The sequence below is a fragment of the Melanerpes formicivorus genome, unplaced genomic scaffold (assembly GCF_026170545.1).
Source record: "Melanerpes formicivorus ecotype bairdi unplaced genomic scaffold, bMelFor1.0.p_v2 SCAF_8, whole genome shotgun sequence".
Lineage (NCBI taxonomy): Eukaryota > Metazoa > Chordata > Aves > Piciformes > Picidae > Melanerpes > Melanerpes formicivorus.
The window spans coordinates 6,393,157-6,419,597 of NW_027142360.1; the positions used below are offsets into that span (position 1 = coordinate 6,393,157).

Consider the following 26,441-nt stretch of genomic DNA (forward strand, 5'->3'; position numbering starts at 1 on the left):
TGAAAACCAAACACAATGTAAATCACTGAGTGCACCGAAAGAACAGCAGTCCGTTGGGCTGTGATCTCTGACACTGAGGTGCCAGTAGCTGTAACGCAGTGACTAGTCTGATCTGTGCGGTTAGGCACAGCTTAGTTAGGCGACTTATTTTTTGAAGGAACCTTAGCATTGCTCCACAGAAGGCACTGCTGCCAGGAAACTGGAAAATGAATGCTCTAAGTGTATGCTGTGTACATGTTGTCTTCATCCCATTTAGACCAGCTGGGATCTAAAACTGACTCTCTTATGTTGTTTGTACTTATTTCTTCTCTTTTCAAAACTATTGTAACATATTGCCTTGCTAAAAGCTCAAAAAATTTTCTCAGTGTCAAAGAAGCACTGAATGTTCATGGGTTGGATAGCATTAATATATTTATACACCGCTGTCTAAGATAACTGTGGTGGTTTGAGCCTTAACTGGGACTTAAGAGCTCAGATGGGGGCCAGGCTGAGAATCCCTCCCCAGATCCCCCCTCCTCTTTCCCAATAGAGAGGAAAGGAAAGGAAAGGAAAGGAGCAAATCCACCAAGAAATAATTTGGATTCAGCTTGGGAGTAGAGAGGTAAAGAATTTCTTTAAACAATATTTATATATGTGTATATATATGTGTGTGTGTATATATACATATATATGTAACAATAACAGGTAGGTTTCACAAGGGTAAGGAACAAGGATGGAAATATGAAATACAAAACCAGTCCTTTGCAAAGGCATGGGTACATCAGGGAGGACCATGTGGCAGAGAAGCAGGGGAACCAGCAGCAGTCCTTGTCCAGGCAAAAGGCAGGGGCCCAAGAGAGCTAATGGCTGCAGTGTCCTCCTTTTTATACCCTTGCTGGACAGTGAGGGGGAGTGGAACATATTAACTGTTTCCCAGGGGGAAAACGCCCTGCAGGGAGGGCAAGCCCTCCCCCTCCCCTGCTTTCAGGATGGGCATATCCCATCACAGATACACAAGTATCAAGTGTGCCTGTGTAATAGTATAAATGTGTATTATTAATTATCTAACAGCCACAGATCCAGGATAGCATTAATAGAGGTATTTTTATCATTGTTGCAAATTGCTGGGTTTGTTGCCTATTAATCATGTGAAGCTACGGCTACTTTATGCAGAAAATTCTCTAGAGTTGAGTAAACTGGTGGGAAATATACAAATATTGTATGACTTTGTTCTGAAACCTGCATTTAGACCAAGCATGTTAATAAACATGTTTACCTGTATGCATCAAGGCAAGCTCATATGTCCAGGACTACTTTAGAGCTGGGTAATGCTATAAAAAAAGATATTATGCCTGCAGACTTGGTCAAAGCAGAGTGACAACTTGCATTAGCTATGATTTAATGCGATTACAGGAGGAATTGCCAGACAGCTACTCAACACACAAACTGCTTGTCTAGATAAGGCTAGTGCAAATTAGAAATAAAAAGCTGTAAAGGCAAAACCATCTGTAGAAGGAGCTGGATAGTAGATATCTACAGGGAAATGCACTCTGGTATTAGCACAAGGAAAGCCACCTAGAATTTCTCTGTTCTCTATGAAGATTTCAGTGCAATGATTCTTTCCTTGTCCTGCCTTACTGTATTTATATATAAGTGAAAGTCTAACCACATACCATGAAACCTATACTTTGGACTGTAGTTGCAGCTCTAGTCTCTGATTGCTCCTTGAGCCCAGCAAAGATACATGAGACACACAGTTTCTCTGTAAACAGTATCCCATTTGCTCTGAAGCAATCAAAGTACTTTTGTCACTTTCAGCTATCAAACTACAATGGGGGGCAAAATCCTTCTGAAGGAAAGAACCTTAATACCAAGAGTCAGGGAAGAAGAAAAAAAGAAAGAAAGAAAGAAGTCAAGGGTAAAATAAATAAACACTCAAGAAAGAATGGGAATTGCAATTTCCACTTTTTCATAAAAGCATTGCAAATTCAAACTACCATCAAGGAAGCAATCTATCCATTTTACCAGTCATTAGACTAGGCAAGGTGTGGAAGTAGGAATTAAAGCTTCTGTACCAATTCCTGAGGATTTCATCCTACAGAGTAAATTGTCAAAGGAAAAGAAAGGTGTATTCCTGTGTGTAACAACCTTAACTGTGGTCTCACAAGCACTTTGTTGTTTTGTTCCAGCTGACAAATAAATGACAGCCAGCATTTCACTGTGCTTGAAACATAGAAAATTACACCATTTCTTCTTAAAAGCAAAACTCTGGTTCTGTCTGGAACAGCACTTGGAGCCTCTGGTTCTAAACCTGTGAGATTTTCAGCTGAAGCATCAATTGTGGAGTTCAATCTAGAGAGGTTTTATACTCCTGGCCATAACCCTAATTAATTTAATGAGGTTTTGCTAAGGCACAGAAATTTACCTGTGGTAACTTTGTGGTAAATTCTGTACCATGGCTACAGAACGGTTGTATGTCTGTCTACAGAAGTAAAGTAAGTTCCCAGTTTAAGTAATACAATGGAAAAAGCAGTTGCTGAAACAGTTTGAGCACGTAAAATTGACAGCTATAAAGTGTTAATGAACTATGTAGTAATGCTGTCCCTTTTAATAATATACAGTTTTATCCTTGTGATTTAGTATGAACTTTTGAAACACAGAGGTTTACTAGAGGCTGATTCTCTGTACCTTTATTGTGTGCAGTGATTGAGGAAAGATGTACTTAAGTTCATTGCTGTTTAAGATAATGTTTAAGCACTTGCTCAGCCTTAAAGAATAACACAAATTGGATTTGGAGTTCAATAAATACTGCAATAGCAAATCATTTACTGGAGCTCTTTCACTTGGGAAAGCTGTATCCCCTAGGTATAAGTAGATGATTTTTGCATCCATGCTTTGTGACAAGGACTAGCGAAAGCCTGTGGAGTTCCAGGCTTGATTTCTATTCTATTCTATTCTATTCTATTCTATTCTATTCTATTCTATTCTATTCTATTCTATTCTATTCTATTCTATTCTATTCTATTCTATTCTATTCTATTCTATTCTATTCTATTCTATTCTATTCTGTCCTATCCTATCCTATCCTATCCTATCCCTATCCCTATTCCTATTCTATTCTACATGATGCATAAGCACTTGTCCTTATTTTATACCAACATAGAATCACTGTCAACTAAACTATTCCCATTTAATAGAATGTGATAAAAACACCCAAACCTGTTTTCTTTACCCAGTTGTTATTAACTTGATGTTTTCTTGTTTTTTTCTGTTTTCCAGACAGAACCTTTTGTCAGTTATTATGAAATATAGAGGCCAAGTGGAATATCTATTGCAAAATGAGGTATTTGTTCTCAGTTCTACAAGAAAAGCATTAACTTCTACTTGAAATGTATCTAATTATTGACCTGTCTCAAAGGCACTTAAGGAAGAGTTTTAATTAAGATTGTTTTACCTGACTTTGGAAGGATATAAATTCTTAGTGAAACATGGTTTGAGATTAGTATGAAAGTGCTACAAAGTTAAAATATCAAAAGCAACTGTGCCTAAGTGTCAAGGAAAATGTAAATAAAACCAAGATTGTTTGGGATAGCAGTACAATATATGGAATTAGTAGAGGTATAATACACTTCATCTGCAAAATTTGTCCCTGACATTGCAAATCCACAAGCCATATGCTTACATATTTAGGAAATATTTTCAAGCATTTGATAGCTTGCAGGATTATGTTTTACGCAACAAAATTCATAAGAGCTTTAATTTAAAGTGTTATGGGCTGCCAATTGGATGGAGCATGCCTGAAAGAAAAATCTCTTGGGAAATCCTCTCTGCTAAATAGTGCTTTAAGGACAAGTGTCTGAATGCATATTTGAGTAGCAGCTTGGAAGAAATCAAATGGCTACTTGATCTAAGTTTCAGGTTATCATGCTAACTGACTTTTTAGGGTCTGGAACTAGAAAGAAAATAAAGGACTAGCAAAATCCATTGAATAGTGATGTAGCATGGACATAGTCTAGCACATCCCTTTCAGGGTTGTAACTCATTATGCTTCTTCCTTTGAGCTATATGTTAAAGAGTAACATTAATACTTTGTTTCATATCTGTCACCTGTCATTCAACTCCAGATTTTAATCTTTCTGGGTATTCATGATTCATGAATATTTCTATTTTGAATGGTCAGAAAAGATAAAAATGTCTATACCTATATCTAAGTGTATACATACAGGCAGACATATCCCTTAATATTGACTCATATGTACATAAGTATATGTAGATGGCAATATTCTACATATTGTGTAAATAAGTAAACACAGTCTCAAGCTGCTCCAGGGGAGGTTTAGGCTGGATGTTAGGAAGCTCTTCACAGAAAGAGAGTTTGGCCGTTGGAATGGGCTGCCCAGGGAGATGGTGGAGTCACCATCACTGGAAGTGTTTAAGAGACTGGATGGGGTGATTGGTGCCATGCTTTAGTTGATTAGATGCTGTTGGATGTTAAGTTGATCTTGGAGGCCATTTCCAACCTGGTTAATTCTTTGATTCTATGATTCTACATGTAGATAAAAGTATTCTACATATCGTGTGGAATCATAGAATTGTTAGGGTTGGAAGGGCCCTCAAGGATCATCCAGTTCCAACCCCCCTGCCATGGGCAGGGACACCTCACACTAGATCAGGTTGCTCATAGCCACATCCAACCTGGCCTTAAAAACCTCCAGGCTTCTACCACCTCCCTGGGCAACCTGTTCCAGGGTCTCACCACCCTCATGGTAAAGAATTTCTTCCTAACATCCAATCTGAATCTACCCTTTTCTGTTCTGAAAAATACCAATTTAAAAACTGTTGACTCATACCTAGCTATGAAGTAAAAAGGTGGTTTTGATACTGTGTAGGTATTTGCTGAACTTTCCTTTGTAAGCAGCTTCTCAAAGGAGACTATTTAGTGCATAAAATGTGATGCAGTCATAATGCTTTGGAAAATTGAGGTCTCTGAGCTCAAATGTGCACATATATTTCTTTGCTGAAGTAGACCCATCAGTGTACTTCTTCATATTCACTTGCAATTTTATGACCTAAAGTAAGATTCCAAATTCAAAGAAATCTATAATCTCCACATTAATGAGGCATCACAGTCCACCCTCTGCAACTGATATTCCTCAGACCCATGATGAAGCACTCTTAAATTTGTTTATGCTAAAGATTTTTACCTTGGGTAAGCAATTACTTGAGATCATTAACTTTTTATGAAGAGAAGACAAGACATTTTTCAAATATTCATGCTATGCAACAAATATGCAGGTGGTACTCTAGAGCTAAATTTCTCTGCATTTTTGGGGGTGTTTTATAACAAAGTCTTGTCCACACAGGGACACTCAAAGTTCATATGAATTGCTTAAAACAGTAAGATTGAGTTTTAAAGACATAGGTCAGATTATCATCTGCATTAATCTGTTTCCATTCAGAGACATCAGAGTGTATTTCAAACACATAATAATTAAAACTAATATTACTACTTTGCTTTAGTAAATGGCTTGAAAAATGATGGAGCTGCAGTGTAGCAAGTTAGGCATAAAGAAAGCAACAAAATAAGAACTCTTCAGTTGTTCTTTGAATCCTTGTTTACTTATTTTCTCTAACATCTGTGATTAGACTCCTTTAAGAAAGTTTTAAATTGGGATAAGTTTAGTTGCCCCCTATCCAAATGTCACACAGGTTGATTTTCAAAGCCAGAACTCACATCACTGGGAGATTCATCTGATTCACCACAATCTGCCCTCAGCACACACTGAACTTTAAGCCACAGGGACTTGCTTAAGTTCCATACTCAGCTGTTCCATACTTCAGCATTCAGCAATGTGCTCCTTCAGAGTAGCTACTATATAAATGAAGTCCATGGTGTAGTAGCTTCTATAAAATATTAAGTACTTTGTTAATTAATCTCTAAATGGAATAGCATGTTATACAGAAATGGCTACATTGCTCAATGTATCCAGCTGTCTTTGTGGGACAGACTATATATTCACATGTAAAAATATATGAACTTGGGGTTTTTGGTTTGATTTCTCTTCACCATGTCTACTGCTCTGAAATTTCCCTGCAGGAAGGTGTCTTTATAGACATAAAATCACCTTGTAATAATAATCTCTATCCACTTGTGGAAAACAAAGAAAAATGCTTAATTAAGATATTTTTGCATGTAAAGTAGAACTGTATTTCACAGAATCTCAGAACATTAGGGATTTGGAAGGGACCTTATAAGCATTAAGTCCAACCCCCCTGCTAGAACAGGATCAAACAGAGTAGGTCACACAGGAATATGTCCAGGCGGGGTTTGAATATCTCCACAGAGAATCCACAACCTCTCTGGGCAGCCTGTTCCAGTGTTTTGTCACCCTCACAGTGAAAAACTTTTTCCTTCTGTTTACATGGAACCTCCATCTTACACCCACTGCTCCTTGTCTTGTCATTGGACATTACTGAGCAGAGCCTGTCCTCCTGACACTCACCCTTCACAGCTTTATAAATGTGAAATAGATCACCCCTCAGGCTTCTCTTCTCCAAGCTATAGAGACCCAGCTCCCTTGGTCTTGGCAAAAGGGTGAATCAACATCAGACCAAAGGAAGGTCTAAAGTTTTCAAGTGATCATGGTCAGCCACAGCTTTTTTCTCTTTAGAACCTCTAATATGAAAAGATATACTGCCTTCAATTCCTACAAACCACCCCAAACAACTTGCATTGAAAGGAAATTTGACCACCAAATACTTGGGGATATTTAATGCAATTGATTCCTACTTTAGTTCTCCTCAAGGCAGGTAATAAAGAATTTGTAATCTCAAGATATTTTTATATTTATTGTATTGGTGAGAGATGGTAACCTCAGTGCAGCCTGCATGTAGACTTTAAGTTTGGAAATAGAAAACTCATCTGGGTGCAATTTCTCTTTTTCAGGCATGAAATGGAGGAGTTAGAGAAATGGTTTTATCAGTCCATAGACATGCTGTAGCACACTAAAAGAAACATTTATCACTACTGAAACATGGAGAATATTTATAGGAGGTCTTCAACTTGTTCTCAGAGTGTATTTTAAGGTTTAATGAAGCGATATGACTGTGCAAGAAAGCCATGAATAATTTTATTTATTTTCCTGAACATAGAATACTTGATATTTGAAAACTGCATTTTCCTTCCTTTAGGATTTAAACTACTTTTTTTTGTTTCTTTTTGGCTTGAATTCCCCAAAGTATTTCTGAGATAATTCATCCAGAGACTTTTAAAATATGGTAATGTTTAAAGATTTATAATTAATAGGGTTTAATAGTTATATATATATATATATATATATATATATAAAATAGCTAGTTGCAGAAGTATGTAGTCCACAGGTGTCAGATTATGCAGCCTCCCACAGAGTCACTATTTTTAGGAGGAACATGGCTGTCTGCCAGCTCTCACAGAGATGGATAGGGACAATAGATGGGGAAAATGCACAGTATCATCACAACCTCAGAACATTTGCCTCTCATTTGGGTTCATACTTCCTCAGAAGCCTCGTTGCAGTGCTTTTATGCTCACAAAGCTCAGATAAGTCAATGGCTTGCCTCAAAATAAGTCTTAGATACCAATTTTTTGCCACCATTTTTGAGAAGGCCCTTGTTGTGGAAGCAAATTGGACTTCAACCAAAGTTATGCTACCCTTAGGAAACTTGATCAATAGCAATTTCAGCGTAGCTAGACTAATGCATGGTGTGTTTGCAGATAGGATTTTCTACATACTGACTGGCATAAAGGTTGTGGTGTTTCTGATAAAAGGTATGTGACTACTGGTTGGTTTGTTCTTTTGTGTTTTTCTCTCCAACAGCATGCAGTTCATAATGTGATCGAAGTAGCTAAAACAATCTGCAGTGTCCTCGGTTTTGTGGAAACCAGAGACATTACTGATGCAGTCCAGAAACTTCATGCAGTGCCACTGGTGAAATTACAGGTAAAAAATGCAAGCTGATGTCCTATTTTCCTTATTAAAACTGAAGCTTGAATGGGTATCACTAATTTTCTGGTTGGTGAAGATCATTCTACTATCTTAGTGCTTTAGGTAGAGAGATTATAAAAAAGAAAATACTGTTGACAATGTGTGATGGAGGAGCAACAGAAGGCTTCTTCTGTGTTTAACTGATGCACTCATCTTATTCCTATTGGGCATACAAATCACCCCTTTGCCACATCACCTGCTACCAAATCATGCAATTTCATATATAATGTATGGATTGCTAATAATACAACCCTCTTTTCTTAGAATCATAGAATCAATAAGGTTGGAAAAGACCTCAAGGATCATCAAGTCCAACCCAAGACCTCATGACTACTAAACCATGGCACCAAGTGCCACGTCCAATCCCTTTTTGAACATCCCAGGGATGGTGACTCCTGGGCAGCACATTCCAATGGCTAACAACTCTCTGTGAAGAACTTTCTCCTCACCTTGAGCCTAAACTTCCCCTGGCACAGTTTGAGACTGTGTCCTCTTGTTCTGGTGCTGGTTGCCTAGGAGAAGAGATCAACTCCAACCTGGCTACAACCTCCCTTCAGGTAGTTGTAGACAGCAAGAAGGTCTCCCCTGAGCCTCCTCTTCTCGAGGCTAAACAACCCCAGCCCCCTCAGCCTCTCCTCATAGGGCTTGTGCTAGAGGCTTCTCACCAGCTTCATTGCCCTTCTCTGGACGCGTTCAAGATCCAGAACTGGACACACTGGAAACATCACTTAAATTCTGAGTTTTTCAGGTAGAAATCTCTCTGCTATTTATGCAGAGAAGGTCTAGCATCATCCAGTCCTGATTTTAGCTGGACTATTTGCCCTTAAAACACTGAAGTGGATTTTTCAGGGGTTACTATATACTTGTGAACTGGGACTTTGGAGGACAGCATCTGTTCCCAGCTTTGTCACTGAATGCCTTGGTATGACCTTGGACAAGTCGCTGTGACCTGATTTGCACAAGTTCTGAACACCAAAACATTCTTTTGAAATCAGCATCTTGGAAACCTAGGTGCTCAGCAAATTTGGAAATTGAGCCATTAATCACTTGGATTTAGTCTGGTGTAACTTTGAGTCATTCTAAATTTGTCCAATCCCAGTAAAATCTTGTCATTATTTATCATGAAAAAAAAATTGTTTAGAAGAACAGCCCAAACTGGACAAGATGCTTACATTCCTAGACCATTGCCAGCTCATGAAACTTTTATTCTTTCTCTTTATTGTTGGTTTGTTTTTTTTTTCCCCTTAGGCCATGACTTTTGATGTGTATAAGAATGCCTAGGACAGGAAAGTAAACAATGGGATGACTAGTGTTAACTGAGTTAACTAGTGAATGTTAGCTAGCAACGAGCCTACATGTCTAGCTGCATAAATGGAATTCATTTAATGATGCCTGATGCACACTTTGAGTCTCAAACTATGACTAAGGAAACATAGCACAAGATTTCTTGTGTCACAGGAGTGATATCTTCCAAATTCATTATATACTGTCATACATAAACAGTAAATCCCTGCACCATGTTTCTGGAACAGAGGTCACTAGAGAGCAAACATTGCTGCTGCATGGCCCTGGGCAGAGTCAGCTGTGGCCTTCTGAAATTAGCTGTCTCTCTGAAGGCTGGCAGGTATTGTTAAGGACCAAGCTGCAAGAAACAACATAGGTGCAGGGTTTTTTTTTTGCTGTTGCTTAGAGCTGACTAGCTTATTAACCTAAACACCTTCTTTTGGTTCCCTCCTAGGTCATGACTCACTGTAAACTTTGTTTCTATAAGAAGTTACCATTCTAGGTGAATTCTTGTATAAATGGGTCTGTGATAGCACAGATTTTATCTGGCATGTTGATTTAAATAGACATAAGAATATCTTCACTTAAGAAAACTTCCTGTTTACTAGAGGGCAAATTCAGAAGATAAAGAGATCAAAGAAGTAATAAGGGATTCATGTGGTCTACTTTTCAGTTAAAACCCAGGTTATCCTGAGAGGCATCAGGCCCATCAGCATCTTCCCCTTGAGGAAAGTATTTTGTCAACCCAGAGCTTTCTTAAGACATAGATAAAGAGCTTGGTATAGTAAAAACACAGAGAGGACAGTAACAAAACATGGTTTTCTTTAAGAAGGAATTAGAGCAGAAGATATATATTTGGACTAATTTCCTTAAAAGATTTATTTTTGAGTCAAGAGAAATTCAGTGTTGTTTTTATTTTCCTCTTTGAGTGTTCAGGTCAGCTCTGTGAAGCCAGTGTGTAAACTGCCTCCTGTGACTGGCTTATGTTTACTGAGTATCCCTGAGTCCATTTTCAGCCTGATCCTCTCAGAATTCCAACAAAGAGATAGGTATAGTGGTCAAAAAGCCACGTCATTTCATGTTAGTGTGGTCTGTCCTGAGCAGTCAGAAAAACCCGTATGTCGTGCCATGAAGGGATAAACCTCAAAGAGTACAGGTCATCTTTTTCCAGTCTAAAGTTTCTTGTGATGTTCACATTGGCTTCTGCTTCTTTTCTGAGTCACTATCATACAAATACCATTTTTATTTTAGAGATGAGGTGATAGTTACTCGGCAAATAATTGAATTATGAGCTGAACTATCCTGTTGTACAAACAAGGAAACAAAAAAACCCTAAGCAAACAAAATACCTGCTGGGAGTCTTCCCAGCAGGTCTTCAGCATGTGTACAATTTTCAGCTCCATTGTATAGACAGTCTCTAGGCTCTATTGAACCAAATTCCATGTACTTCCTTACTCAGAGGGTGTAACATACACTTTCCTTTTTCTCTTCACCTGTTAAAAGTAAAAGCTCTTCAGAGCAAGGAATACCTCCCCTTATCTATATGTACCATCTCTAGCAGAGTAGATTGCTGGTCCCGGCTGTAATCTCCAGAGGTTTAAAATGATAAGTGGTGGTGGTGATGGTAATGATTGTGCTTTCTCATCTGTAATAAGTAAAATGATACTGTTTCTGGATACTCTCTTCTGAATGTTAAACAGATTCTGCCCTGATTGAACATTTGGTTGCTAGCCTTAAAATATTTTTCTGTCCTAATATTCACATGAGAAGCTGCTTCATATTTTTCTTGGAGAACACTGACTAGATTGTTACTCATTTTTCTAAAGCTTGAAGTTATTGAGGTTTTGTGCCCTTTCAGTCTTGGTTAGCTGAACTGGTGGTTGTCTGTCCCTTGAAGCCTTTCCGTAAAGGCTGTCTATGACCTTGACTGACACCCCTCTCTCCCTTATTCCCTCCTTGGTGAAACAAACCTGACTAATAATTGACTTCAAACAAATGGCATGGGGGAAAAAAAAAAGGGGGGGGGGGGGGAAGTATTAAAAATAAGCTAAACTGTTCCTGCACCAGCAAACACCATTGCTGCTAACTCACTTTTAACTCCTTTGAGAAATAAGTGCTAGGACAGTTGATTAGACTTCAGCAATTTAGAAGAAATTCTGGTTTGATTTGATAAAGAGCTTTATCATTCTCAACAGCAGCTGAACTGTAAATGTCTTAAACAGAATAAAATATATTTCAGTGTGTTCTGTAACCTGAACACTCTGTTGTTTTATGAAAATAGAGATTACATGTTATATACAACTACCTTGTGTGTAGAACAGTATATGAATATAACAACTAAGATCTTATCTGTACTTATTAAGGTTCATGCAAAGACAATGGGCCAGTTCTCCTGTCTGTATCAATGTATGTAGCCAAAATTAGTACTCAGCAGTTGGATGTTTGATAGAGTACTAAACCTTTTTTTGAGTTATATGGAGTCTAGGGGCATGTTATGTGAATTCTGGGTACTGAAAATGTTATTAAAGCCTGAAGTCATTAGTGTATCCTGTCAGTCCTCTTGAATTGTTCCTATTGTGTTCATTAGCATAGTACCCTGAGCTCTTCTTGTTAGATAGAAGATAAGCTTTCCTTCAGACAAACAAATAAATAATGCCACTAGAAAAGGGACATTTTTTAGACTACCTGTTACATCTCAATGCTGTAGCATTGCACATTGTGTAAGGCAGAAATGCCATAAAACCAGAGTTCTAATTGCTTTTTCACCATGGTTTCATGATGCTTTAGTGTAATATATGGAGTGGGTTTGTGTGGAATACTTTTTAATGTGTTCATTTGGCAAACTCTATGTGCACGTAATGCTTCAGAGAAGCTGCTGCTTACTCTCTCAAATGTAAATTACATAGGGTGCCAGTATGTATTTGTGTGTATATATATATCTGTACTTGTGTTCTTGCATACTTTAAGGAAAATCTCAATGTGCTTCTATTTAATTCTGGTTTTATGGGAAAAGCAAAACAAAAAAAAAATACCCCAAAGCCCACAAAACCAAGCAACCAGCAACAAAAAACCCCAACCAACCAAATAAAACAACCAAAGGAACTTACTTCCAATCTTTTGTGTTTAGTTACACTGCACTTATTATCTCCTTACTGATTCCTCACTGCCAGTGCTGTGTGTTCCTGTACTGTGATGCCAATGATAGTTTCTTCTTAACTGACTGCACTTCTTTACCAAAGTGATTCATTCAGTCTCCAACCAACCCAACCCTGGGATTTTGAAATCCATTCAGGGGGAACTCTTGGCCTACTGCACAATTAATGGTTTTCATCTCTTTTGTTTTCCTTCCTTTCTTGAAGCAGTTAATAAAAAGTCCTAGGAGATCAAATCCTGCCAGAACAGGCATTAATCCACTGTATAATAAATGAGCTACATTATGTCAAAATTGTGCCATTCCCAAAGGTTGTTTGCTCTCCAAAAACTGAGAGAACTGAACAAAGATCTGTTCTTGTTTCTCTCCTTGCATTATAAAGATTGCAGGAGCAGGAGCATATTTCTCAGCTTGGAGGTTGCTTTCCCCCCCTCACGTAAGCATTTGACTTCTTTTCATATTTATCAGACAAATACTGGCAGCTTCATGCTGGGTTTCAGAGGGAGAACATGCATCCAATATTGTATTTCTTATTTCACCTCTGCATGTGTTGTACTTCTTAAGAAGCATCTTGCTGAATACATATGTACTAATATGAAGCATCGTCAAATCACTGCAAAGGGATTAGTGAATGTAAAAGGGTAGTAAACCCTTCAGGGGCATGGATTCCAGTGGTGCTAGCCACAGGCAATACTGAAACACAGAATTAACTTGCTAGTCTCTCTGGTTAAGATTTGCACCTCAATAACTTATTTCTGTATCACCTTCATACATGTAAGTCTATCAGAGCCAGGCAAAGATGGGGCAGACTGAGCAGCCATCAGGTGAAGCTGGTCACCTGTGTTTGCCTTTGAACTAAGGCTGTTCCCCCTGCAGCTCTGGGGCTTTGGGTGCCACCCATGCCACCAGGATGTGCAGAACTACCTGCCATGATGTTTTTTCCTCTGGGGATGGGGAGGCACAGACAGTGAAGCCCAGTGTCTGAGAAGCCTGGAGAAACATCTGGCTGATGTTAGTTATTAAGCTTAACGACTTAATGGAGCAGCTTTTGTTTTAACCAAAAAACAAACCAAACAAACAAAACCCAAAAACAAACACTCCACCACACAACAACAAAATCCCCCAAACCAACCAAAGGGGGAAAAAATCAAACACCAGAAAACCAAAACACACACTACCAGAAGAACTCCCCACAACCCAACCAACTAAAGAAAAAAAGACAGACCCATCCTTTCAGTGATCACAAGAACCCAGTTCCTACTGACAGCAGTGTGATGCAAGAGGTGGGAATCCACATACTGAATTAATGTTAAGCATCAAGAGCTGTGTTTAGGCACCAAGGGCATGAACACCCCCGAAATCTATGCACCTGATATTTCCTCTTGGCTGTCTCTGGTTATCTGTTTTTGCTGATTTGGCACAGGAATGTAGGTGACAGGTAGGCCACTTGAGTAGAGGCTTGGTGCTTCTCAGCTTTGAAAGGGTGCTGAGCCTGTGTGCTCAGTGTGATTGTGGAATTCACATCTGACTAGATACGGCATGCAAAGAGATGAAGCTGTGTTCTTATCTCTGTTATACCAGTGCAGAAGCTGAAAGCGTTTATACACCTTGAATGTTGATAAGTGCTTCTTTGTATCTTGACATTCCTAAATGCTGTCAGAAATCAGGACCCGAGCGACTTGTCTGAGATGCTAGCAGAAGCAAGTGAAAGAGCTGAACAAAAGCAGGTCATAGTACTCTGAATCCCAGTGATCTCTTCTGTCATCATAATATTAGGATACATCCTATCCCTTTCTCAACTTATTTTCCATGAGCACTGCTCCTAGAACCACTGTAACTGCTTTCTGCTCTTTTCTAAATAACTTTTCACCTTGTGTTTTGTCTTTACAGAGTTCACTTCAGAGAATGGAAACAAGACACAAAGGTAAAGTGTTATTTTAACAATATATTAAATTTAAGTGAGCTAAAAAAAATGTAATCAGAACAGAATTTCCCAGAACTAATCTGTTAGTGCTACTGCAGAGAACCTTGCAGATGGAGGGCTGCGCAGGAGTCTGTTCTGTTGTGGGTGTCTGTGCTGGGTTCTCAGAGGGTGCAGCCAGACTGGTGCAGAGATTCTGTTCTACCCCTCTGGCTGGGTGGTTGATGTGCACCTGGGGGCGCTACGTGGATGTTTTTTAAGGGCCCTCCATCTGAACTTTGAGGTAGCTAGGGCGTGCTGTGGAACATCTGTCTCTCTCTGCTTTGTTTAGAGGGGAAAATGGCCTCAACGGTGCTTTTGTTTTCCTCTTTCTTTTTTCCTGCTGTCTGATTTTTCTCAGTTGCAGTGTGCTCAGAGGGGCAAAAAGGTGAACAAACTAGAAGATCACGGCAGCCTTTCAAACACAGAGGTGGTTCACATGCAGGATTCTAAATGCCAGGCTTGTTGTTTCACCATTATTCAACTTCATGAACAGCAAACAAAGAATCAGCAATTATATTTGCAGGCTGCCAGAAAAAGCTAAGCAGCTGGAGGGCCAGGGATGTTGGGGCAGAATGCACAGGTTCAGAAGGCAGGAGAAGGTAAATACAGTTTGTAGGATTCCTTTCTTCCTTGCATATGATAATTTATCCCATGGTTTTGTTATTTTTTTTTAAACACTCTTAACAGCAACTAATTGTTGATAATGAAAGCAATTAATAGTTCCTATTCAACAGGTACCTTAGAAATAGCTTCCTTTACACCCTGTTCAGAACACTTGTCTAGAAAGGATCTAAAACTTTCCTCTACTAAAAGGTATTTCCAAATTAGGGCTTAATTGAGTTAGCAGCTTCCTCAAGGGAAAAAAATGATTTATTGAATAACAGTAAAGGAATCAGATTTATTCATTTTTTTCCCTCTACTTGTCTATACCTATTTATTTATGCCAGGAAATCTTCAACTATGAAAGGCGGTGCTTCTTTGCTTGTTCTTGGCACACTCTAGTTTCATAACAATTGGATCATCCTTTCAGTACTATAATAGTAGAAAATGCAACTTAGCAATTAGTAAGCAAGTCAAAATTTGCCTGACCATTAGTTGTTCTGTGGAGAAACCTACATTCAAATTTGTTCAAGGTAATATTTTCAAACTGACCTTTCACGTGCAGTGATATACTTTTGTTTTAATGTATGGTATGCCTTGCATGTGCACCAATTAAATAAACTTCTGAAAGCAAGCAAAATACTTACTTAGGCTAATGAGTGCTAGCAGAAAAGTCTAGCTATCATGTGCAGGCTGGTGCTAAGTGCATGTTGGATTAAACAATATGTGAAAGCAATGACCAAAACTCATCTGCTGTAACCTAGACCTGATCCCGAGGCCCCGTCCCTGGAGGTGTTTAAGAGCAGGCTGGATGAGGCTCTGGCCAGCCTGATCTAGTGTGGGGTGTCCCTGCCCATGGCAGGGGGGTTGGAACTAGATGATCCTTGTGGTCCCTTCCAACCCTGAATGATACTATGATACTATACTATGATACTATCCCACAGAAGTGTGTAGCCATTCTACACATCTTTCCTTTTGGGCTCACAATTGTTTCTTAGTCTCTGTCTTCTCAGTGCTCATCTTTGAGAGAATGCCATGGGTCTCTTATCCATTGACCCAGGAACACTAAGCCTGAGAAAAATTTATTATATATTCATCTGCTAAAACTAGAAGTCAAAACCAACTAGGTGGTGAGTTGTGTACTCCTACTGAAATCACTTCCATTTCCTTTTCCACCTCATTTCCTTCCCCCTCACTTTTTACTTCATTGTGCTTAGCTGGCTAGAATTGCAGGCATGCAAAGGTTTGCAAGCCTGGAAGCAAAAGCAAAGTGAAATTGCCAAAATAGCTCAATGCTGTCAATTTTTTTCCAGATCTCCTGGAAGCTAAACCCCACAATTGCAGATGAAGTCACCATTGACAGCCAAGGAGACAGACTGCATTTCCCATTTGTACTGTTCTGTCTCTTATATATGTTTATCTTGAAGGAAACAGGATCGACTTTGAACAGCAGGAACTGAGTTACTCCAGTTAATAATTTCTTTTTGTTCTCTGGTTTCTCTCTCAAGTGATAGTTATTACCCTGAGTATCATGAGAGGGTTTTTTGTTCTTATCATAGTATCATGCAGGGTTGGAAGGGACCACAAGGATCATCTAGTTCCAACCCCCCTGCCATGGGCAGGGACACCCCACACTAGATCAGGCTGGCCAGAGCCTCGTCCAGCCTGGGCTAAAACACCTCCAGGGACGGGGCCTCGACCACCTCCCTGGACAACCCATTCTTCATTATATCTTCTCTCTATCACAAAAGAGAAAAACCTGAAAGATACTGTGGAAATAAAAACCTCACTTAATGATTTGTTTAGAAACTGCTTTAATCTTTAAGTAAAGATTATCAGAGGTCTAATACTAGTCATTCACCGTGTTTCTCAAAAGCTGATGAATGAATGCTTATACAATATCTACAGCCTTGCTACTTCAGGCAAGGATTTCACTGGATCAGACATAATAAGCAGCTTTTGGAATCTGATCAGTAGTTCTCTGGGACCCAACCCAGAAAGTCTAGCATGCACCATGAACTTATGGTATTGAATCAACAGTCCTTACCAACTGAATTGCTGGAGTTGCTGTCTTTTCAAATAATGACAGGACTCAGATACCTTGATGATGATCACAGAATCACACAATCACCAAGGTTGGAAGAGACCTCAAGTCCAACCTGTCACCACAGACCTCATGTCTAAACCACGACACCAAGTGCCACATCCAATCCCTTCTTGAACCCCTCCAGAGATGGTGACTCCACCACATCCCTGGGCAGCACATTCCAATGGCTCTCTCTGTGAAGAACTTTCTTCTCACCTCCAGCCTAAACCTCCCCTGGTGCAGACTGAGACTGTGTCCTCTTATTCTGATGCTGGTTGCCTGGGAGAAGAGACCAACCCCCTGCTGTCTACAACCACCCTTCAGGTAGTTGTAGAGAGCAATAAGGTCTCCTCTGAGACTCCTCTTCTCCAGGCTAAACAACCCCAGCTCCCTCAGACACTCCTCATAGGGGTTGTGTTCCAAACCCCTCACCAACTTTGTTGCTCTTCACGTTCCAGCAACTCAACATCCTTCCTAAACTGAGGGGCCCAGAACTGGACGCAGTGCTCCAGGTGTGGCCTAACCAGTGCAGTGTACAGGGGCAGAATGACCTCCCTGCTCCTGTTGGCCACACTGTTCCTGATGCAGGCCAGGATGCCATTGGCCCTCCTGGCTGCCTGGGCACACTGCAGGCTCATGTTCAGCCTACCATCGACCAGTACCCCCAGGTCCCTTTCTGCCTGTCCTCTCTCCAGCCACTCTGACCCCAGCCTGTAGCACTGCATGGGGTTGTTGTGGCCAATGTGCAGAACCTGGCACTTGGATGTGTCAAATCTCATACCATTGGATTCTGCCCATCTGTCCAGCCTGTCGAGGTCCCTGTGCAAAGCCTCTCTACCCTCCAGCAGGTCAACACCTGCCCCCAGCTTGATCATTCCTGCACCTATCCTGAGTATGAAAATCTGATACAAGCAAGTGCCAGGCTTCCTGTTCCTGGAAAATATTTTTTTTTGTCAGTAGACACCATTAAACAGCTAATGACTGCTCAGCACAGTGACCAGACAAGTTCAGGGAGTATGTCAGGACCTGAGAAAGGTGATGAGAGTGTGTTCTTGATCATGAGTTAGAGGAGAGGGGGGGGTGGGGGTGGAAGAGAATTTGGGGTACTTCTCCTGGAAGATGAATTGTTCTGATCCTGGAATGATAAAATATAATCTGACACTTCTCTCTCAACCCTTCCTTTGCCTGAGTGCTTATATCCGCTCTCTTCACTTGATGGAGGCTGCTAGGACCAGGGATTTTAATTTACACTGTCAATCAGGCAATCCCTACCTTCTCCAGAAACACAGAGAGAAGGAAGATGGATAAAAGCCAGTAACTGCAGAGAAAGAAAACTGCAAAGCTGAAGCCATAGGAAAAACCATAAATAAATGTGATATGAATGAGGGTACAGCCTGCAATTCATATCTCCATCATTGTACAATGTTATCACCAATCCATGACCACCTGAATCTGACTATGTCAGATTCTGACTGCTGTTATATATATTTTAGGAATTGTTTACCTACAGTTACAACAGCTTTATGGTCTTAAAATTTAACCAATGCCTTTTCTTCATTCTACTGCTGCATTGCCAGATCCCTTGAACTGAGTAGCTACATAGATGCTGAAATTACAACATACATAATAAAATTCTTTTCAGGAAAATAATTAACAGTTTAAAATGGCATATCTGAGGCACAGAGTAACTTACTGTAGTTTAAGATGCTTACTTTGAAAATGCCTTAATTTGGAAGCACTGTAATGAAAAACTGTTAATGATACACCAGAAATGAGCTAAGGCTGGTTGCAGAAGCACAGATGGCTAATTGGCTTCAGTTGGTAGGTTATGTCATTTTAATTAAATTTTACTAGGAAGCATCTTAAAGCTGTAACTGATGGGTTAAGATAAATATGGTTCTTCAAAGATGACCTATTGCTAACCTTTATTTATCTCTCTTTCCTCTCAGCATTAATAGAGGCTGCTGTGACGGAGCTTTCCTTTGCCATTTCTTGTCTCATCCATGTTTACAGCAGAAGCTTTGATACAAATTTCCAGCTTGCCAGCATACCTAAAATCCCTTTGTGTGCAGACATCAGCCTAGATTCCCAGCTCAGCTTCACTGTTTATGCTGCCCATAACATCCCGGAAGCCTGGGTGAACAGGTAGGAAGAAATCCAGTGGGTCTTCACAGGAACAGGTGTTATGTCTTAGGTAACATTTTTCATGGATACTAGCCCACTTCACTGTCTTAGGTGATACTCCCATACTAAGGTTAGAGACTGAGTAAATGGGTGTATCTCCACTGGTTTGCTAGCACAAAGTGCATTTACTTAAGCTTGACTGACAAAGAGACTTCAAGCTCCATAGATAAATGGAGAATCAAGGAGGTGGAACAGATGGTTGCCCTAGACCAATGTGGAAGGATGGTAATAGAAGCAACATCAGAGCACTGGCCTTGATGGGTATGCGTGCAAATGCTTCTGTTACTGATTTGCTCAGCAGGAGGGAGGAAAGGATGTGTGCTGCAGGCAGAGAAAGTTTGAATTGGAACTTTGTTTTCTGCACTACAAGTAACTGAAAGGGTTGAAAAAGAGCTTACCAAGTTAGCAGAGGGGTGCCATTGCTTAACCCCAATCTTAGTTAGGTTTTCTCTGCAGGTTGTGCTCTTGGTATACTCAAATCACATTACTTAGCTAAGCATGTGCACTGACCATCCTCACAATCAAAATAAGCATAGTTTACAAGTCTAAGCACAGTGCAGGAAAGGAGGAGACTATTTTAATAAAAGGCTGATTAAACTGTTCTTTTCTGTATTCTTTATTTGATCAAATTAGCTGTCTCTTCAATAAGCTGCTTTTCCTACTCTGCTCAAAATTGGTGTTCTCCTCTTACCACTCCAGTGTGATGAAAGGAGGATAGATGACTACAGCCTGGCAGCATTACTTTTATGGGTCCAGATGCTATTCTCAGTTTTTATTAATACTTCCCCCTTGTTCCCACTTTACTTTGAATACCAAATGACTGATTAAAAGCCAGTGGGATCATTTGCATTAGACTATGAGCAAAAATGTACACTATACATCATTAGCTGTAATTAGAAGGTTAATAAAAATCTGAGAGAATTTGCATTAGTTAAGGTAATAAATACACTAAAAGCACTATCCTGATTTTCAGATGGTTATACCATTCCCACTGCATTTTGCTTTACCAGAAAAAATAGCAAACTGCATATAACCTAAAGGCCACTGATTAATTGAATGCTATGGCCAAGCAAGTGAAAATGACAATCTATCTTCCTCCTTAATCTCTTTCCAGTCTTTCTAATATTCATAGCATGGGCTTCTTAACGTGGACTGCCACTCTGACACCTACTTTCCTCAAATTCTTTTGCTAGCTGCACCACATACTGTCTGTTCTTATTTCTCTACTGCATGAATTCATTCTGGTTGTGTCATGGCTCTCATTTTTCCTTTCCTGAAGGTCATCTTTTATGATCTACTGTATATGACATATATAATCTATATATTATCAATGCTAGCATATGGACATCCCTTACTGTCTTGCATTGTTTCTTCCTCTCTGCATACCAGTATGTGATAAACAGCTTCTCTTTTAAGTACTTGGAGTAAGAGAACGTGAGTTGTCTTATGTTTTACAGAATCATGTTACTGTCCTGTCAATTCTACCTCAAGCTCACTTTTGTGGATTGATTTTTTCTATATTTATGCACTCCAATTTCTCATTCCTGTCTTATTTCTGTTCTCATTAAAAGCATATGTACAGAAATTACAATTTTTGGAATAATATTGTAAAACCAATTCCTTCCTTCATGCCTTCTTGTTTCTGTTATCAGTTTGTTGTTCTATCTCATTTAAATCCCATATCAAATATGCCTTGTATTTTGCTACTGGCATAATGTTACTAGCTTTGTGTTTGGCTGCATTTGTTTCTACAGCCCCCCAAAAAATCAGCTTCCTGTCTGTATCTGGGAGATAAGAAGTGTTGTTTGCAGCACAACTGTAGAGTCATCCCTTTGAACTCATAAAGCTACCTGGGCAAAATCCTCTACAAAGACCTAAAATGGGTTAAACTGCATGCAGTCTGAACAATGTTTCCGACTTCAGTCAGACTGAAGCATTGTGTCTTTCCAGGATGAGGTCCTTATAGTTTATATACAAGGAATATGTCTTTATTTTATTGTGGTACGTTAAGGGAAACCAAGAGTTAATCGGTATAACCACAAAGAAAAGTCTTCCAAAGGCCAGAAAGTCCCAGGGGAATGGGTAGTTCATCCCAGGATATTGTAATCTGTTATTCAATTCCATTTCCTTGTATTTCTCTATTTAAGGGAGTACACAGCCAGATATCTCTCTCTCTTTTCTCCAGTTGGAAAGTGCATGCTCTTGTCTTATGGTTTGTGGGGGAGAGCTTTTCTCAGCCTTGGCTGGCAGGGAATTTCCAGCTACGCCACAGGGCCTGTTGAAGTCTGTGGTAGGCCTGAGTTTTGGGTGGTTGAAGGGGGCAGTTTGGCTGAGGCAGAGTAGGGTGGAGGTTTCTGGAAGGTTTTGGGCTAGTAGGCCTAAATGTATTCCTTTTACCTGAATGCATTTTGTATACATTTGAAAATAGAATTTCCATTTAAACTCCCAATCCAGCATGGAGCATTTTTATTTTACTCCTTGGAAAAAGGGGATAGGATAGGATAGGATAGGATAGGATAGGATAGGATAGGATAGGATAGGATAGGATAGGATAGGATAGGATAGGATAGGATAGGATAGGATAGGATAGGATAGGATAGGATAGGATAGGATAGGATTAACCAGGTTGTAAAAGACCTGTGAGATCGTCAAGTCCAACCTATCACCCAACACCACCTAAGCAACCAAACCAAGGCACCAAGCGCCCCATACAGTCTGTTTTTAAACACCTCCAGTGAAGGTGACTCCACCACCTCCCTGGGCAGCACATTCCAATGGCCAATTACTCTTTCTGGGAAGAACTTCTTCCTAATATCTAGCCTAAACCTCCCCTGGCACTGCTTGAGACTGTGTCCTCTTGTTCTGGTGCTGGTTGCCTGGGAGAAGAAACCAACCCCCACCTGGCTACAAGCTCCCTTCAGGCAGTTGCAGACAGCAAGAAGGTCTCCCATAAGCCTCCTTTTCTCCAGGCTAAGCAACCCCAGATCACTCAGTCTATTCTTTTGCCCTGGGCAGCTTGTGGCTCACAGCTAGGACATTTTATGTATCAATACTTCTGTCTGGGCAACAATGCTCAGTCTTTTGATTTTTATTAACACCTTTCGTTTCCTGCACTATCCTGTAATGTTTAGCCTGTGGAGGAAAGATGCCACATTTAAGAGCAGAAGCATTTCTTAGCTTTATAATTTTTTTTCCTTTGAATTGATACCTTGTAGATACTACAGATTTCATAATTTTCATTAACTTTAAATAAATAAATGAGAGAAAGACAGCCAAAATGTATCTGCTGCAATAATTTTAACAATTATTCTAATGTTCTGCAAGAGATTAGCCATCATTCTTAAGCTAAAACCAGGCACCTTCAGTCTGCAAATGCTTCCAATTTCCTGTTCATATTTGATATGATTTCCCACGTTCATCATTATTTTACATAGTGTGGCCTAAAGCTGAGAGTGGCAGGAAGATCTGGAATTTACCATTAAGAACATCAGTCAATTACACACTAGTCCTCTATTTTACCTGAAATTTTGTAAGATTTCAGTAAGCAGGATATGAAACCAGCAGATAGCCCCAGACCTGAATTATACAATGAAGCTGGTGTGGCTGAGGAGTGCCAACATAAAGGACTTAATGCTTCTGCTGTAATAAATGTATGTATTGTTTTAAGGACCAATCTGCTTTATTTTTTTTAACAGATTGAGAAATGGACATCCAAACTTCTCTTGAATGTAATAATGAAAAAAAAAAATCAGTTAGTCTAGATTAGGATCTAGATGCTCTAAGTACTTTTCTTGAACTCCAAAATTAAAACCCCGAGCAACCCAAAATAAACACACACATAATTATGAGATTTATTATGTTGATTCTTTTTTGCATGTAAGGATAGAACTTCACCACATTCAGAAAGGTTAACCCCCAATTTACTGTGCTGCCAATGGTAAAACTAATCTTTTTTATTGTTTTTTTCTTTTTTTTCCCCCATTCTGTAGCTACAAAGTTTTCTCATTTTCCTCTTCACTAACTTATGCTGGAAAAACAATATGTCAAGTGAAGATCTGCAAAAAAATACCAGTAAGAAGATCTTTCTTTTTCCTGACTGACTGGAATGAGAAGTAAGTTTTGGTCTGTTTGATATGTATTTGTCTGAAGGATTTTACATATTGAATATTTATTTCTTTATTTGATCTTCTGAGTGACTGAAACTCTGCAGAATTCATATAAACTTAGGGAGATTTGTGTGAGAACAGAGTGGAATAGCCATTGGCATTTGGACTTCCCTTTTCATATTTTAGTTAGCTGTCTATTTTCACTCTCATGGTAAAGCCTGAGTTGCCCCAGAACCCTTCTTCATGGAGGACTCTTATAATAGTTTCATAGTTTCATTCAGGGTTGGAAGGGACCACAAGGATCATCTAGTTCCAACCCCCCTGCCATGGGCAGGGACACCCCACACTAGATCAGGCTGGACAGAGCCTCATCCAGCCTGGTCTTAAACACCCCCAGGGACGGGGCCTCGACCACCTCCCTGGACAACCCATTCCAGGGTTTCACCACTCTCATGGTGAAGAACCTCCTCCTCACATCTAGCCTGAATCTCCCCACCTCCAGCTTCATTCCATTAATAATATTGGGCCTTTGTCCTTTGAAACAATCTGTCTAACTTTATCTAACACCTGTGAATAGTACCTTCTCAGTGAGTAGCTTTCCTGTTCTTCTCAACCACAGCTGAAATTGTTCACCCACAGCATGCCTTGTTTTTGGCTACTGTTCTATCTCCTTCTTGTTAGTCATCCTTTTGGCTGAGCCTCATGCAGTCAGAAAGGATAATTCCAGCTCAGTAAGCTCAGGTGTGCATTAATCAAAGTTCTTTAAAGCATTATAGATGCTCTGCCCTGGTGACGCCACATATGGAATGTTTTGTCCAGTTCTGGGCCTCTCAGTTCAAGAAGGACCTCAGGGAACTGCTTGAAAGAGTCCAGCACAGAGCCACAAAAATTATTGAAGGAGTAGAAGGAGTAGGAGGACAGACTGAGGGAGCTGTGGCTGTTGAGTTTGAAGAAAAGGAGACTGAGGGGTGACCTCAGTCATGTTTATAAATATGTAAAGGGTGAGGGCCAAGAGGATGGAGTCAGGCTCTGCTCGGTGATGCCCAGTGACAGGACAAGGGGCATTGGGTGGAAGCTGAGGCATAGGAAGTTCCATGTAAACATGAGGAAGAATTTTTCCCTGTGAGAGTGATGGAACACTGGAACAGGCTGCCCCTGGGAGTTGTGGAGTCTCCCTCTCTGGAAATATTCAAAACCTGCCTGGATGCATTCCTGTGTGACCTGGTATAGGTGATCCTGCTCTGGCAGGGGGGTTGGAGTAGATGATCTTTCAAGGTCCCTTCCAGCCCCTAACATTCTGTGATTCTATGATATTCTCCTTCTCGATGTATCACATACCACTGGAATGGAAATTTTGGCCCTCTCTAGCCCATGCTGTAATTCTTGGGATGTCTAACTCTTGTCGATGTTACCCAGTTCTTTTTCCGCTGGTGTACATCTGGTAGTGCTATATATTGCATCCTAGGGAATGTCTGGCAAGCCTTTGCTTAGTGCAGTGAGGATATTGTGAGGTTTTTTTCATTGCTCAGAGTTCACAAGGAGTGTTAACAATTATCAGTATTAGAAAATGCATGTCTCAGTTTCTTAACTTTTGTCTCTACACAGTCTTAACAATGCCTCAAAGTGTAACTTAGTTGAACACTTTATGCAACATGGGCAGGGTTCTTGGCCTATACGTGAAAAAGAGAACGAGCTAGCTATAACATATAGAACAGTTTCCTAATAATTGTTTCTACTTATGAGTGATGAAGAGGGCATGAGACAAAGAAAGCATAGTAGAAAGCTATAAATAGGGACATGTGGGAAGACAGTTGAGAATTGCGTCTCAGTTCTGCTCATCAGGAGTGAGCAATTGCTGTCTTGGTTCATTATTCAAAGACAGAAGTATGCAAATCTGAATAATTTTCAGATGTTTAGGACTGACATCTGAAATTTTGACATTGATGATAATTTGGGGTACTTGAAAATTTCAGCTGAAAACCATCCACTTTCTTTCAGTGGCTCCCTTGAGCATTCAGGGAAACTTTTCAGAAACTGATAGAACTTTGACAGATTTGGAATTAGGAGCAAAATCTCATGCAAATTTTACCTTATACTGTTACTTTATTTCTGCTATCCATAATCCTGGTTTTTCAGGCTACTATACTTTCAAAATACCTATTTCTATATGTTTACTTACTGCTTAATTTCTAAAAGTTGCTGAGGGTTCATTGTTTCACAGAATCATAGAATCAATAAGGTTGGAAAAGACTTCAAAGATCATCAAGTCCAACCTGTCACCCAACACCTCATGACTATTATACCACGGCTTCAAGTGCCACATCCAATCCCATTTTGAACACCTCCAGGGACAGTGACTCTACCACCTCCCTGGACAGTCCAATCCAATGGCTAACAGCTCTCTTCTAAGAGGATGTGCAATCATCATCATCACTGACAAGTTATCCAGATCTTAGTCTTGGTATATACAACAAAAAAATATTCACCCCAAGACTTCAGAATAACTTTCTTTATCATTCTTGATAGCATCCTGCTCCTCATTTTCATCTAGGCTTGAAAATAATACAAAGTGTAATGAGCAAAATATATTTCCATGGGATTCTCAGGTATTAATGAAAATGGTGTTTAATTGACATCCACCTTCTCCATTCATTAATTTACCAGGGTTCAGTTTAAAAGAAGTTGGGTAGCATGCCCCAAGACAAGCTTAAACTGGTGCAGTTTGAGACTGTGTTCTACCAGTCTAGATTGAATACCCGAAAGCTAAATGGAATCTGCATTATTTATACTTATTTTCTACCTTGTTTTCTTAATCTCAGGTTTATGTGGATCTTTTGTTCTCTTAATGCTTATGTTGTCCATGCAGAATAATTCTTTTAGCCTGTAGCTTCTTTTACTGATTTTGTTTATACAGAGAAATGCAATTCATTTCATATTCTACTTGAGAAATTTTAATTTGCACTGAATATACTCCTGTGCTCTTTAACATCTTTATTGATGATCTCAATGAGGGCATTGAGTCCATCATCAGTAAATTTGCAGATGACTCCAAGCTGAGGGCAGG

The 26,441-nt window shown here is 39.7% G+C and overlaps 1 protein-coding gene across 3 annotated transcripts in view; it reads left to right on the top strand.

The window, feature by feature from the left end:
• PIK3C2G (phosphatidylinositol-4-phosphate 3-kinase catalytic subunit type 2 gamma) overlaps positions 1-26,441 on the top strand; it is a 240,616-nt gene that overhangs the window by 43,943 nt on the left and 170,232 nt on the right. For all 3 annotated transcript variants that reach the window (XM_068141892.1, XM_068141893.1, XM_068141894.1), the window contains exons 8-12: positions 3,259-3,322; positions 7,836-7,958; positions 14,329-14,362; positions 19,037-19,232; positions 23,261-23,383. In XM_068141892.1, the coding sequence (XP_067997993.1) occupies positions 3,259-3,322; positions 7,836-7,958; positions 14,329-14,362; positions 19,037-19,232; positions 23,261-23,383 (540 nt within the window). The remainder of the gene's footprint in view (positions 1-3,258; positions 3,323-7,835; positions 7,959-14,328; positions 14,363-19,036; positions 19,233-23,260; positions 23,384-26,441) is intronic.